The sequence below is a fragment of the Lygodium microphyllum genome, chromosome 27 (assembly GCF_053477565.2).
Source record: "Lygodium microphyllum isolate KBCC chromosome 27, Lygodium_microphyllum_v1.1.10, whole genome shotgun sequence".
In the NCBI taxonomy this organism is placed as follows: domain Eukaryota; kingdom Viridiplantae; phylum Streptophyta; class Polypodiopsida; order Schizaeales; family Lygodiaceae; genus Lygodium; species Lygodium microphyllum.
Window position 1 is genome coordinate 58,773,238 of NC_141161.1, and position 12,974 is coordinate 58,786,211.

Below are 12,974 nucleotides of genomic sequence, written 5' to 3' on the forward strand. Positions count from 1 at the left end.
GGAGATCAAACAATCAATCACATGCTGTAAATGCACTTGGAAGAATGGCGCCAATCTACATGGGCTGCCTATAGGGGGGTTGGGACTACCACAAGCTTTATGGTGGTTGCCAAGGGGCCAAAGAAGACCATAAATCAAGCTAGGTAAGCAACAAAGCTCTCCAATGGCTGCCACAAGCTCAAACCCTGCTGTGAACCTGTGAGCTAAAAGCTGAGTGAGAGAAGAACTCCCATACCTCGTATCGATGCCAAGAAGTGCTCGTGAAGGACCCGCTCTCATACCAGTTGAAAGGTGATAAGGATTGAATCTTGCTTGGAAGAGCTATGGTAGGAGGGCAAGAGCAAGAAAGAGAGAGACACAAAATGGGAACTCCAATAGTCACAATGTGTGACTAGGCCTTCCTTTAGTGTGTCCTTTCTTTAGTGTCTCCTTACAAGCATAATGACAACCTCTTTTAATTTTTTTTTCAATTTTCTTTTAACTCCAATTCTATCATTTGATCTTCCAAACACTTTTACAAGGCATGATCTACAGCCTACAAAAACATCTCAACCTTTTGAGCCTCTAGAGCATGTTGCTTAACTGTGTCCAACTAATCATATCTATTTTCAAATTCACACAAAAATTCAATAATTGTAAGACCCTTATTGGGCTTAATCGCCCACTCCACAAATGTCATGTGAGTAACCAAGCCAACATCCTCAATCCAAAATTCTTCTCTTAAGGCCTCTTTGAACTCACTCCAATCTAGATCCTTCATATACAATTCTATTATACATACCTTTAATTCATGCATAATGAGCCAAACAAAGTATTAGCTCCATGCAAGCTCTTGACTGCATACACATGCAAATATTAGTATTGTGCGTAATCAAATAATAAGAAATAATACACAAGTTTATATACGATGAAAATGGATGAAATTCGGATTAGTAGGATTTAGATGAATAGGCATGGCCTACTATAAGTGCATGTTGCATTGACTCAAACCTTATACAATAGGAAAATAAACTCAATATTTTGAGCAAATAGATATGTGAATCTCTATAAGTTGTATGTATGTATGTACATACATACATACATACATACATACATACATACATACATATATATGTGTGTATAAATGTATGTATATATGCATACATTCATGAATACTTTTATATATATACATTTACATAACACATGCAAATAAACTTACATAAACTCTCATTTATCAAGATGCATTTATAACAAATACAAGCATGAGTTCCCTCATGGGTTCACTATGGGCAAATCCTCTATATCACTTGCATTCAATGCCTATTTGAAAAATATCATTATTTACAAAATTTTCTAGACAAAAAATATATTTCTTATTAAATCAATGAATAACTTGTATGTGAAAAATGTACATAAATGGTATTTTAAAACTCACTTCTTTTGAATCCACATGATATGCTTGACCCCTCCCCTACTATACATGCAAGTGGATAAAATATACAAATAGGTGCATGTTATTCACACATACACCCATGCATCAATGGAGATATACACAAAAAACTTTTAGGTTAAGTCAACTCATAGACTATGAAGCCTATTTAAAGGTAATAATATATGTTTACTTAGATCTTGGGTATATTGAAGTGCTTTATATAGAATTTTACAACCATTAAATGAAAGGGAGTATTTTACACTCTTCTAGGCACTATCTCACATCAATAATTGTACATCCTAATTTCTTTGAGGCTCAAATATTTCTAGTTTACACAACTCTTGTTTATTATACATTCTATAAACATGAGGTTGGAAAGTGTGTCTATGAGAGAGTTGTAAGGTAAATCAAAGGTTCTCAATAAGACTTGAGTGTACGACAACAAGCCTTTATCATTTATTCATGGTGCTCAAATATTTCTAGGTTCAAATAAGTCTATGTGAGTCTTACTTACATAAAAGGTATCAAATAGAGATTTAACTCCTTTATCATTTATTCATGGTGCTCAAATATTTCTAGATTCAAATGAGTCTATGTGAGTCTTAATTACATAAAAGGTATCAAATAGAGATTTAACTGGGAAAGTCTTACATGATAGGAATCAATTAGCTTAAAGTTACTCATGATTTTATTGGATCAAGCAATGTAGATCAAGGACCACTTTTTGTTTATGAGTTACACTAGAGGCCTTTAGAACCTTACACACAAGACATGCATGCACCAAAAAGTGAGTATCTATTTCATACATAAAAAGCATAAAATTTAAAAGTTGTCAATTCATGAAAGACACGTAAACAACACAAAGAAGAAATGCCTTGCAAGATCAATTCGCAACATTGGTGCAAATTCACAACAAGTGTTTAAAAATCAACAATGGTAGGAAGACGAGTCCTTCCCATGTTTCCTATACTTATGAGCATGGCTCGCAGCTCTTAGCAAAAATCGATGATATTGAGTGACTAGATTCTCTTAAGGTCTCCCAAATAAAGTGAGCCAACGTTGCACAACATGTTCTTCACTTTTCATCCCATTATAATTTTAAGACTCATTGTACTTATAGATTTCAAGAAATTCCAATCTCTCCATGGTGTTGCCATATGCTTAATCTTTAAATCCATCTTTGACACAATCACAACTAAACTTTGGCTTGTTTTTAGCTAATATTTGCAAGCCCATCAATGTTAAAGTTTTTCTTTGAAGAGGAAGTAAATCTATATAAAAAGATAAAATGCTACATCTGAGATGTAAAGTGAAGGTCTATAAGTTGCTTTTCAATAATAGGCATCCCAAATCTTATTTTACATGGTCCATCTTAATGGCAAACATCCCCAAAACTTATTCACTAGATTGGCATCTTTTATCACCTTAACCTATGTAGTACAAAAGATAGAGATTGAACTTCCCAAGAAAAAGCTTCTTTAATTACCTCTTTTCTTCTTTACCTTTTATAATGCAACATATTAATGTTTCCAAAAAACAAAAACTTCTCATACCTTGTGCAAAAGGCAAAGAGGTGCATCCAAGCTCTCATAGTCCTATAGAAGATAATAGGTAGTTTTGTGTCAACCTTGCATAAAAGGCAAACAGGTGTATCTGAGCTCTCATAGTCCTATAGAATATAATAGGTAATTTTGTGTCAACCTTGAATGCATTTATATCAAAGTTCAAATATGTGCATATAAAGGTCTTGAAAAGGCCGCAACAAACCTTGAGACTAAATACCTCCAACCCTTCAGAAGTAAGTCTTCCATTATCTCTAGTATCATGCAACAACATGTTTATCGCTAAGGAGGATATTCACCATCTCTTGCTCCTCATTAGCAATGATTGACATGGGTTTAGTTCAATGTATTACAAAGTATACTATGAGGCTCCTCATCAATAGCGGCCAGACAAACTTGGGTGGAAGTTTGTGTAGTAGGAAGCATACTATGAAGTTGAGGAAAATGAAAAAATGACCCTTTAAGAATGTTGAAAGTTTTCATATTGGCATTGAAAAATGTTTATCAAACTTGTTGATATGGGGAGAATTGTTGAGTAGGTCATGCCTTCCTTATCACTATCTCACATAGAGGTGAGACATGGGATCAATTGCTGTCAGTAGAGTATGCATCTCCACACCTTGAGTGACCCACACAAAAGCGGTGATCCACAATGTGTGACTCCCTTGTAACACCTTGTAAATCCATGTGCCCTATACTTGGGTTCAAATTCACAACCAACTCATTGACACACAAAGTGCATATCTATTGAGCTATGGTTTCTTGCAAAAATTTGTAGCCCTTTTTTAAAGCCCAAAAGGGGGTTTGAACCTTTTCTCGCTCATGTGTCACATCACCATGTCATATCGTGCAACGGTTACATGCAGGGCGTGAACCCTCACGTACCCTCAAAATCATAGGGGTATCTAACCACGTGTTAAAAAGATATTGGTTTTGCTATTTACAAGCTACACCCAAGCCTAGGTAGGCAAGATTCCCTCCTTAAGGTGAATAAAGACAACACTTCTTTTATTAAAAAATAAATTGCATTTAATGAGAATTGAACTCCCACATTGGCTATGACAGCCCATTGGTCAAACCACTATGCTATAAAATCGCTTTTGAAAGTGGCCAAGTGTTTTGGTTTGTTGTAAACATACAATGCTTAGTTTGTGAAAAGTCTTACTTAGATAGGAAGCAAATTGGTGGTCTGTAACGAGCCTTAGCCCATGTATGGAGATTGGCTCAAAAGGGCTGGCCATGAAGCCATGGGTAGGTGAAGCTACCAAAATGCGTCGGTAAGGGTATGGGCTTTGTAGTTATACCATGGCGTGTAGGAGCCAGAAACAGCTATATAGGGAGTAGTAGGGACACTGAGCTCAAGATTGGTTTCGACTCTACGTGTGATTCCCTATACTCAGTGGTGAACCCTCACATGTGCGACGTTGCAAGGGTGTAGTCCTAAGATGTGCCTCAATGTTGTATCTTTCGATATCATGAATACAAAGATTCCTTACTGATATATCTTGTGTGCCATTCCGTTGTGCCTTTTTGTGCCTCACGACAGGTTGTGACTTGAAGTCTAGTGAAGGTCTGTAACATTTGGGGGAGGGGGGTGGTTTTCTAACAAGCGACCAAATTAGATTAGAAGGAAGCACGAGAAAGAACAAGGAAACGAGACATATCGTGGGACACCCTTCCCTCTAGAATGTTACTTTTTCGCTGTTTCCAAAAATCCAGGCGGCGTTTGGCATGCACGTTTTTCTCTTTTGTACGTGAAAAGAGACAAATCTTTTTTGTGTCTTTTTTTTTTTCGGTTATTTGCGCGGAAAAATCTTTTATGAAAGCGTGATTTGGTGTGGGGGTCTCGTCGGCTGTGCCACTGTCAGCGTCGTGTCGTATGTGCCGGTGCTTTTGCATTCGCCCCGATGAGTTTTTGAGGCGCTTTCGCACAAGTACGCGCGCGGCGTTGAGCGGTCCTTCTTTTGTCGCCTTGCGCCCAAAAGACTACAAAACCCCGCCTTGTCGCGATTCGCACCCATCATTTGTATCACCCCTCGTGGCATCCCACTTTTTTTTTCCCATTTTATTTTTTAATCCCACATTACCAAAACATTTGCAATTCCCTTACTTACCGTGTTTTTAAATAATAAAGCTTCAAAATTTTTGAAGAAATAAAAAACCGCAATACAAAATCTTTATCAAAAACTGCAATTCTTACTCAAAAATACCGAAAAATGAGGTTATGCTTCCTTTCTTTAAAAAGACTCTGTTTTCCTTTCTCCTTCTTAAATGCAAGTTTCCTATTTCTTAGGAAAAGGAAATAGAAAAATAATAAAACAATAAATACATGAAATATAATGGTGAAAATGCTCATTTTTCCACGATCCAGATATACAGTATCCCTTGTGCATACCTAGACTAGAATTCTCCCCCCTCCCCTCTCTCTCGTCTTGCTGGACCGTATGTTATCTCCATCTCCCCTCCTCTCTCTCTCTCAGACTCTCTCTCTCAACGTGTTATTGTATGTGATTATTATCTTCTTCTCCGCCTGCAGCCCGCCATGGATCCTCCGGTCCCTGACCAGAAGCGGCCCCGCACGCAGCCCCCCGACCGCTCCTGGCACCACGACGAATATCTCCTGCAGGAGGTTTTCAAATACCTCGACGCTAAAAGCCTTGCCTTCTCCGCCTGCGTCTGTCGGCTATGGCGGACTGCCGCCGAGGAGGAGAGCCTCTGGGAGAGGATCTGCAACCAGAACTGCGCCCCGGCCCTGTCTACAGCCGCGGGCGCAGCATCATCCTCGGCATCGCCCCAGCAGCAATTCAAGACCGTGGTGAAGGCACTGGGAGGCTTCCGGGGCCTGTACTCTCAGTGGCTGCGGCCGCTGCTCTCGAAGCCGACCGCTGCCGCGCCACCCGCACTCTTCCCGCAGGCTTCCTTCGTGCCGTCGTCGACCAAAGGCAGGAAGTGGAGCATGGACGAGGTCCATCTCTCGCTCTCTCTCTACTCCGTGGAGTGCTTTGAAAGGCTGGGCAGGCGCTGCAGCTCGTCTGCGGACCCATCAGCCGCACCCTCTTCGTCCTCTTCCGCGGCTCAATTCTCCTGTCCTGCTTCCTTTATCTCGTCATCGTCCTCTGCTGCCCCGTTCTCCTGTTCTTCTCATATTTCTGCATCTCTCTCCTCCCTACCCTCTTCTTCTTCTTCTTGTTCTTCGTCTTCGTCTTCGTCCTCCTCGTCCTCGTACTCCTCCACTGTCGTATTGCCGTCTCTAATTGTGCCTGAGTCGTTCCACGCAAATCCTAACTCGCCCAGTTATCCGTCTTCGTCTTCTTCCTCCTCCTCCTCCACTGTCGTATTGCCGTCCCTAATTGTGCCTGAGTCGTTCCATGCAAATCCCAACTCGCCCAGTGATCCACAGGAGCTTAGCTGATTACTGTCAATCACACCTTGTGATCCACAGTAGCTTACCTGATTACTGTCAATCACATCTTGTAATTTGATCCACTGTCTTGTAATTCGATCACTCTGATCTACTGATCACTCTGATCCAGCAAAATGCGAGAATGCCCATGTTTCCTTCCTGCTATATTAATACCATGTTTTAGCTGTGACTACGAGTTGGTAGGGTACATAACTGCAGGCAAAGGTAAGCCTTTTAGAATCTCACACTCGATTCTGTAGTTGATTGCTTTTAGCAGGAGATCTGATGCAATGGCAAATAGGAGAGGTGCCAAAAAGGACATCCCTATTTGATAGACCTTTGCAAATAAAAGCATGCGATATGTAGCTAGTGACTCTTACTTTAGCAGTAGCGTTGATCATTTAGCAAAAGTCTTTCCCAGAGCACAATTTATCCATTAGTGTGTGACTAGTAGAAAATCCTATCTTAGCCCACTATAGGCATTGTCTAAATCCATATTGATTGATATGAAGTTCCTCCTACTTGTATGGCATGTTCTATTAATGCCATTGGATTTAGAATAGCATATTGTATTTTTCACCCTTGTACAAACCTATACAGTCTGAGCTTTATGGAGAATTTTAGCTAAGAAATACTTCTTCCTCAATGTAATAGCTTTGGCCATTTTGTGGGTTATGTTCTATATTGTAGGTGGTCTGCACTGAGGAGACTTGCTCCTTTTACAACCCCCTTAGGCAACAATTTAATTCTGCCCTAGTTGATATAAGGTGGAAACTTAGCTCTTCTCATACATGCATTAGCAAATGTTGTGATGTCCTTTCCACACACTAGCCACATTGCTTCAAAGACCTCAATTTCAACCCATCCATCACTGAAGATATTCCCTTTCTCATCCTTTTAATTGCATACTATAGTTCATCATACTATAGTTCATCTTTAAAGAATGGTCTAGCTAGTATGACTGTAGTCTCATTGTCTACAACCTTCTCCATTGGGTCTGGAAACTGTTGGAGTTCCACATTATTGTCTACTTCGAGCTTCAAGGTATCTCCCACTATACTAGAGATATGGTTGATGAGGACCTTCATAATTGACACCTCATTAGTGTGTGATTTTGAATGACCACTATGGTTTCCAGCTCCTATTTGGAGCTGTTGTAGTGTCTTGAAAAAGTGGGAGTAGGGGCATCTTTTTTCACAAAGTAATCTCCTTTCAATTGCATGTGAATGGAAGTTATTATGCTCTTCTCTTTTGCCTTAAGATAATCTTCAATTCTCTATTGTATCCAAACCAAATATTGGTCATTATAATCAAAAGCAAGAGGAGCTATAACATGGGCTCTACATCAAGCAGCCGAATACACAACCTTTCTCCTACTTTTAGCTTGAGATGTACCATACTCCGTCATTGCCTCAATCACTACCTTTGTGGCCACCTTTACTTTGGTAATTGAATCAAGTACTTTATTTGCTACTTCATTCCATGTATGATAGAGTTTCATAACCATCTTGAAGAAGACAATTGTTGAATATAAATATTGGGGGGACCACATTGGCATCCCTAAGAGGATGGAATCTTCAACATCATCTAAATAGGAATATGGAATGAATCTATAACATTAGCAAGGACTTGAGGGCCTCCCAAAAGTGAGCTTCATGGACACATCTGGTGCATAGATGGAATAAAGGTGAATGATCATGCTTGCAATTATTATTCGGACCCCCTAGAGAGTGCACCCAACTATGTTGGGATATATGCCTAAAGTAGAAATAGTCAAAGAGCCAAAAAGTGAAAAGGACACCCAACTTGTGGGTGAAATCGTATGACCTAAAGCCCATGTACAAAAGCCAAAATTAATGGAAAAGCATATTTTGGTGAGTGAAAACTTGAGCATCTCCATCTTTTGTGCAAATGTGGAGAGTGAGAGTGGAGAACTTGGGACTGATGCTCTTATATTCTCTTTCCATCATTCTCTTCTTCCCATTCATGTTGAGATTGATGAGAGCGAGATCATGTGTGACGAAGTGAGAGAGAGAGTGCATGTGACAGATCGAGAGTAAAGTATCTCTTCTCCATCTCCTTCTTCGCCATCTTCAAGAACTTCTTCTTCTTCTTCCTCTTCCTCTTCCTCTTCCTCTTCCTCTTCCTCCTCGTCTTCTTCCTCTTCCTCTTCCTCTTCCTCCTCGTCTTCTTCCTCTCCTCCTCCTCCTCCTCCTCCTCCTCCTCTTCTTGTTCTTCCTCTTCCTCTTCCTCTTCCTCTTCCTCTTCCTCTTCCTCTTCCTCCTCCTCCTCCTCCTCCTCTCCTTCCTCTCCTCCTCCTCCTCCTCCTCCTCCTCCTCTTCTCCTTCCCCCCCCCCTCCTCCTCCTCCTCCTCCTCCTCCTCCTCCTCCTCCTCCTCCTCCTCCTCCTCCTCCTCCTCCTCCTCCTCCTCTTCTCCTTCCTCTTCTTCTTCCTCTCCTCCTCCTCCTCCTTCATATTCTCCTTTTTGTAGAGCACTCGAGGAACAATATGGTAGAAAGGAGTGAAGGAGGTGGATTGAAGGAGCATCACTTGGATCATGAGGGCATCTTCGAGGCTTCTTGCATGTGCAGAGGTAAGAAGGTGAGCCTACTACAAGACTCTACAAGCTTGCCATTGTTACTCTCTTGCTTGGGAGAATGAGGAGGAAGTAGATGATAATGGGAACAGAGTGAGTCGATTGTGTGAGAGAAAATTGATTCCATGAACTTTTAGCTGCTAAAACAATAGAAGTTTCATCCAAGTTCAATGTGCCATGTGCTTAGTATAGGATTATGTTCTTTGATTGGGAGAATCATAATGTTTTAGGGACTATCATTCAAAAAGTGTGATCTTGAGGTATTGCATTATTTTATATAATTGTACATTTATTTAATCAAGATCAGGGCTTACTCTTGCAAATTGTACAATATCTCAACTTTAGTTAGGAAGACCTACAATGTAAGAGGTTGTGGGCACCAACCTTCCATCCACTCAAGGGGATTGTCCCAAATAACTCAAGGTGTATGCATACATTAGAATCAATCAAGAGACAACAATTAAAAGGGTACTCGACTTATAGGTGGAAACCCAAAACCTAAAGCCAGGGATAAAATCCAAACATGGATGGAAGAGCATATCCAGGCGTGTGCAAACTTGAGAGTCTCCATCTTCTTCTTCTTCTTACTACCATTCATCTTCTGATGCACATGTGAAGTGGAGAGAGAGAGAGAGAGAGAGAGAGAGAGTGTGTGTGTGTGTGAGAGGAACTTGGGAGAGTGAAGTTCTCATTTTCTCTTACTATCCTTCTCTTCTTCCCATCTATGTTGAGAGTGATGAGAGTGAGGTTCTATGCAAGGAGGTGAGAAAGAGAGAGAGTGAGGGATTGAGAATGAAGAAGCTCTTCTCCATCTCCTTTATCATCATCATCATCATTTTCTTCTTCTTCTTCTTTTTCTTGCCATGTGGTTGGAGATTGAAGCATACTAAAGTGGAGATCAAGCTCTTGAGGTCGATGCAGTTGCACAACAATTGTGAGACCATCTCAATCCATATCAAATGGACTATCATAGCATGGGGCTCAAGGTGTATATACTAAAATCTTGGAATCACTAATTTTCTCACTTGCAAATTTGCTTAAGAGAGGTGAAGAGTGAATTTGAAGAAAGACTCCATCAACTTTTGTACCCGCAAAAGAAGAAAGATCCCAATAAGCCATTAAAAAAAAAAAGAAACAAGCCTTGTAAACCCAACTTTGAGCTACGCTCATCCCGCTAACAAGATTTCGAGTATGTGAGGTTGTTTGAAATTTTGCAGGATGACAGATCAAAATATGGAAGATTTTATGGCCGAAGGTGATGTAGTGAAATCTCATGTCCCATTGTTGAATGCAAGAGTACATGTGTCAGTAATGGTATTTCTCAATCAAATGTTCATCATCTAATACATACCTTTTTTTTGCAATTTTCTTGATTTCACCATGGTCTCTTTAGGAATGGGTTTGGGCCACTCTTGACATCCATGGGCTACACAGATCAAGATGCCTTATTCTTTTTCTCATAGAGATATGAGGACTTAGGAAGACCATCCTTAGAGATAGAGCATTAACTTATCATAGTCCCATCTAGAGATAGCTCATAGACTTCTTCATGAGGATCTCCTACATAGCCTTAGATCAGTCTTAGTCTACATTCAAGAGAAATATCCAAGTCAAATGGTTCAACTTAACCAATCTAGACATCCTAGATCTTGATGGATACGTTGATAACACATATACATGAGGATTTGAATGAGATTTGTGCTCAAAGATGGGAGAGAGAGACATGGAATACTCCATATCCATGAGCCTTCAGGCTCTCATTGTATTTTCTTCATTATTCAAGAACTAACTGAGAAGCACACAATACAATGTAAAAGTAAACTAGACTAGGTGTAGACCTAACTGACTAACTCTAGTTAGGTCATTGACTAACACACACCCAACTTATTCAATGTAGTCACATGGAGACAGCTGTACACATACATTAGCTGTCACAGATGTCGGTCACTCATAAAGACGAATTGAAGTGAGCTTGACTTCTAACACTCCCCCTCAAGCTCAAAACAAAACTCAAATCATCTGCATCACTCCAAGTAGCTATCTAAAGTGAATGGACTTATCTTTACCAAGTGATTTGGTAAAGATATCTGCTACCTAGTCTTCAGTCTTCACATGCTCCAAGTCAATCTGATCTACTAAAACCATTTCCCTGATGAAATGGTAGTGAACCTCAATGTGTTTCGATCTTGCATGATAAACATGATTCCTTGCTAACATGACACTGCTTAAATTGTCACAGTACAACCTTACTTTGCTGTCCAAGTGTACTCCCAAGTCATTCAGCAACTTCTGTAACCACATAGCTTCACAAGCTGCTAAGGCCGCACCACAATACTTTGCTTCCGTACTGGACAGTGCAACTATAGGCTGTTTCTTACTCTGCCAACTGATCATGCTACTACCCAATCCAAATGCATAGCCGCTGGTTGACCTTCTACCCAATCCAAATGCATAGCTGCTGGTTGACCTCCTACCCAATCCAAATGCATAGCCGTTGATTAACCTCCTGTTATCATAAGTGCAACCAGCCCAATCAGCATCAGTATACCCCATCAAGGCAAGGAGTTTCCCATATGCATAAAACAGTCCATGATCTGTGGTACTCTTTACATATCTCAGAATTCTCCTGACTGCATCCAAGTGTGGTTTGCGAGGCTTCTGCATGAAGTGACTGATCAGCCCCACAGCATAACTCAAGTCAGGTCTAGTGATCGTGAGATAGATCAAGTTGCCTACCATCTATTTGTACATCGTAACATTCTCAACCTCTGTCCCAACATCAATCTGCAGCTTGACATTCTACTCTAAAGGCATATCCATAGGCTTGCAATCAGCCATACCATATTTCTGTAATATGTCATGAGCATACTGTTTCTGTAGCAGCCATATGCCTTGAGGTGTAGAGACAATCTCAATCCCCAAAAAATATTTCAGCTCTCCTAGGTCCTTGACCTTAAACTTAGCCTGTAAACATGTCTTTACTTCAGCAATCCCACTTTCATCATCTCCTGTAATGATCAAGTCATTAACATAGACAACTAGGAATACATAGCCACGATCTGTCTTCTTCACAAACAAACTATGATCAGCATCACCCAATCGAAAACCATGTTGCTGCAAATAACTGCTGATGTGAGCATTCCATGCTCTGGGTGCCTGTTTCAACCCATATAATGCCTTTTTCAGCCGGCATACATGTGCTGAAAATTCTGGATGCATATAGCCTTCAAGCTATTCCATGTAAGCTTCTTCATATAACTCTCCATTCAGAAAGGTTTTCTTGGTACAATATTGATACAATGATGTGTACAACAAGGCTAGATTCACAACACAAGATAATATCTTAGTACAAGACTAGATTAAATATAAGACAACACAAGAATTGGAGATATAAGGCTTGAACTAGAACTACATATTGCAAGAGCCTCACAATTGTTGTTGGCAAGTTTGAAGTGCCTGTAGGTTAAGATCCCTATTTATAGTAGAGTAAGGATGTTAATGGAAAGCTTTTAGATATGACATGACATTTGTTGACATAAGCATGATGACAATGTTGATGACATAAGCAATGCTCATATAACCAATTTTGATGTAAGCATTGATGCAAGCACTTTTAGAATTGTCAAGGAATCTTTTGGAACATTCTAGAATTCCAATTAAACTTTTAGAAGTTTCTAAAAGATACTAGATTTTATGGTTTCCATGACAACTAGGTTTTCTATTATCAACATTGAGATTTAGATTTCTTTTTCTTTATTGTTCATTTTCTCTAACAATTGTGCCATTTTACAAATTATTATAACTTATGGTCTTATAGGTCATTTTGGCCTTTTGTAGACGTTGATAAATTATTTCATTTCTATCTCTTACCACTTTTTTCACTTGGGAGGAAACATGTGTCATGACAAACCTAAGACGAGGGAGCTAGTGTGTATAGTGGGGTGAGGAAGAGAGGCACATTGATTGAGTATTAGGGGGAGGGGGAGCAAATCAAGTAGGAGT

At 40.0% G+C, this 12,974-nt stretch overlaps 1 protein-coding gene across 1 annotated transcript; it reads left to right on the forward strand.

Moving 5' to 3' along the window:
* The first annotated feature begins 5,376 nt into the window (after positions 1-5,376).
* On the forward strand, positions 5,377-8,538 carry LOC148012355 (uncharacterized). The gene has a single exon (XM_087669666.1). It carries the CDS (start codon positions 5,516-5,518, stop codon positions 6,383-6,385), a length of 870 nt encoding a protein of 289 aa, XP_087525792.1. The 5' UTR covers positions 5,377-5,515; the 3' UTR covers positions 6,386-8,538.
* The last annotated feature ends 4,436 nt before the right edge of the window (positions 8,539-12,974 follow it).